Genomic DNA, 2,368 nt, shown 5'->3' on the forward strand with positions numbered 1-2,368 from the left:
AAAAAAAAAAAAATTTATTTTTTCACCAATTCAATCGGTAATGCGTCGATTTTTCGCTCGGTAATCTTCGGTCAGAAAAGAGCTATTTTTTAGTAATAAAGTTGTTTGCTCAATTGTAGCTATGGTTACTTAAACCAACATGTCAGACACACCTATTTTCATCTGTCATCTTGTTTAACTATCTTAGATATGCAACTTTAGAATATATTCTCTGTGTGTTCCTTGTTTTTGAAATATTTTTCTGGTATCTAGTTATCATTGATTCGACTAATTCAGATTCGCTTCTTGCTTAAGTGAATGTTAAACGAGAGATAAATGGTAGTCTTGATGAATACTGTTATAATTAAAACTATTAAATATATTTTTAATTTGTTTCTGGGTATACAAAAATCTTAGAAGCGTATACATAATATGAACCAGAGAAAATATCTTTTACTACAACATATTAGGATTTAAACCACATCTCAGGGAATAGGCAGCAAAAAAGAAAGAGGGACATCAAGAAGTTATTACAGCATTGAAACAAGATAAAGGGAAAACAATAATCATAGCCTTGACCTCAACACCAAAAGAGACAAAGGAAAAACTCAAATAATTTCCACCATCTCAACAACCAAATATAAGAAAAGAAAAACAAAACGGCCCAAGCATAATTTGCTATTTATTTTGGAGATGAACCACTACAAGGTTCACCATCAACATTTCCTATGCAAGGATAATTACGACTATTCATGAGCTGCATGTTAGTAACCATTTGACGAAGTGCTGAAGTTTCTTCTTTGAGTTGAGCATTTTCTTGAAGTGCTTGATCATGGCTCTCAGAGGCATGGTTAAGTTTCTTGAGGAGCTGATGATTCTCATTCCGGAGCCAAATAACCTGTACTAAAGACGGATCCAGAATTTAATCTTTAATTAGGTTTTAAACTCTTCGAATATACGGGTCCAAAACATGATATATATATATATATATATATATACATACACATACAACTCCTCTATTTCATTTTATGTGACACACCTTGGCTGATGAGGAAGTTTAAGAAAAAAGAAAAACTTTTGAAACTTACGATCTTAAATATCACATAATATTTTAATGGATATAAAAGCGTGTCAGTAAAAGTAAAATAAAATATTTAAAGTTAAATTATTTTTAAATATAAAAAATACAACTTTTTTGCCAAATAAACTAAAAAGGAAAGAGCGCCGTATAAACTAAACATCGACCACTGACCTGTGCCCATAGCTCGTCGAGGTGCTTCTGCTTGCGCATGCGTGATCTTCGTGCCGACTCTCGATTAGATATCATTCTTCTCTGTTTCCTTTCATTTATTAGAGTCAGTAGCTGCTGATCATCAGTTTCATCACACGTTGAATAGTTGCAGTTGAAATAATTATTAGTTGTTTGTGGATTGAGTTCTTGAAGTGGAGGACCAATCTGAAGATCATACAAAGGGCTAGAGATTCTGATATTGGACTGAAATGTGGCTGTGTAATTAGTATAGTTGGGGATTAATTGAGAAGGGCAATAGAGTTCTGTGACATTAGTGGGTTGCATGGCTCAAAAGTATTTGATTTTGTGAGGACAATGTTGTTTCTTGAATCAGGTCTAATTGGAGGGAGGCATTTTATAGACTGGGAGAAAAAAGTTGATGGCCTATATATTGGCCCCATTTATCAAATAACAGCAGTAGAGTTCCTTAAAAAAAATAGACCACCAAAATAAATGTTGGACATGTGCATGTGCATATATATTATATCATTTACTACGATCGACTCGGTCTCTATGCAAGCACATTGTCAATCGAATAGTGTAAAGAATTTTTACGCTATTAAAATAAAATAACTTGTTTTAGCAGCTTGTTTCATTCTCCAGTTTTGTAATTAATCACAGCTATTATGCAGGGTCGGCTCCAACCTTACGTGGAGTAAGGCGTGTGCCTAAGGCCCCCAAATTCAGGGAGGCCATTTTTTAAAAATAATAAGTTTATAGGTATTTTAAAAAGTAATATTTAGTTTTTTATTATAAAACTAGAGTTTTTAATATAAAGGAAAGAATTTTTTTTAGATATATAAATAAAATGTGACTTACTTAAAAATGTGTAGATGAATAGTTTTCTTAACTTTTAGTTTTCCATTTTTTACTCCATTAAAAGACTTGCTCTCTCCTCCTTAATTTGTCCAAGTCAATCTTTCTTTCTTTTTTTTCAATCTCTTCATATTTCAGAAAACCCTACATATTTGTGTTTCTCTTTGATATTCTTACTCACTTTTTCCTTCAAGATTTCACTAGTTCAAGTATATTCAGCAATACTTTTAAGCTTCCAATAGTTCTATACTTCTATTGCTTTGTATATCTTACCTAAGATCA

At 32.1% G+C, this 2,368-nt stretch overlaps 1 protein-coding gene across 2 annotated transcripts; it reads right to left on the reverse strand.

Annotated features, from left to right (window-relative positions):
- Positions 1-412: 412 nt before the first annotated feature.
- Positions 413-1,604, reverse strand: LOC109209111 (basic leucine zipper 43-like). 2 transcript variants are annotated; one of them, XM_019372290.1, is made up of 2 exons: positions 1,232-1,604; positions 413-877 (listed from the first exon to the last, which is right to left on the reverse strand). In XM_019372290.1, exons 1-2 carry the CDS (start codon positions 1,553-1,555, stop codon positions 662-664), a joined length of 540 nt encoding a protein of 179 aa, XP_019227835.1. In that variant the 5' UTR covers positions 1,556-1,604; the 3' UTR covers positions 413-661. The 2 variants fall into 2 exon arrangements, with proteins under 2 accessions (XP_019227835.1, XP_019227836.1); XM_019372291.1 differs by having other exon boundaries at positions 413-882.
- Positions 1,605-2,368: the final 764 nt, after the last annotated feature.

The sequence above is a fragment of the Nicotiana attenuata genome, unplaced genomic scaffold (genome assembly GCF_001879085.1).
Source record: "Nicotiana attenuata strain UT unplaced genomic scaffold, NIATTr2, whole genome shotgun sequence".
In the NCBI taxonomy this organism is placed as follows: domain Eukaryota; kingdom Viridiplantae; phylum Streptophyta; class Magnoliopsida; order Solanales; family Solanaceae; genus Nicotiana; species Nicotiana attenuata.

Excerpts from the sequence above, each read along its gene's own strand:
- LOC109209111 (XM_019372290.1), bottom strand. The coding sequence starts at position 1,555 with ATGCAACCCACTAATGTCACAGAACTCTATTGCCCTTCTCAATTAATC. Across the intron at positions 878-1,231 it reads TCGACGAGCTATGGGCACAG|GTTATTTGGCTCCGGAATGA; the intron begins GTCAGTGGTCGA and ends TCTTTAGTACAG.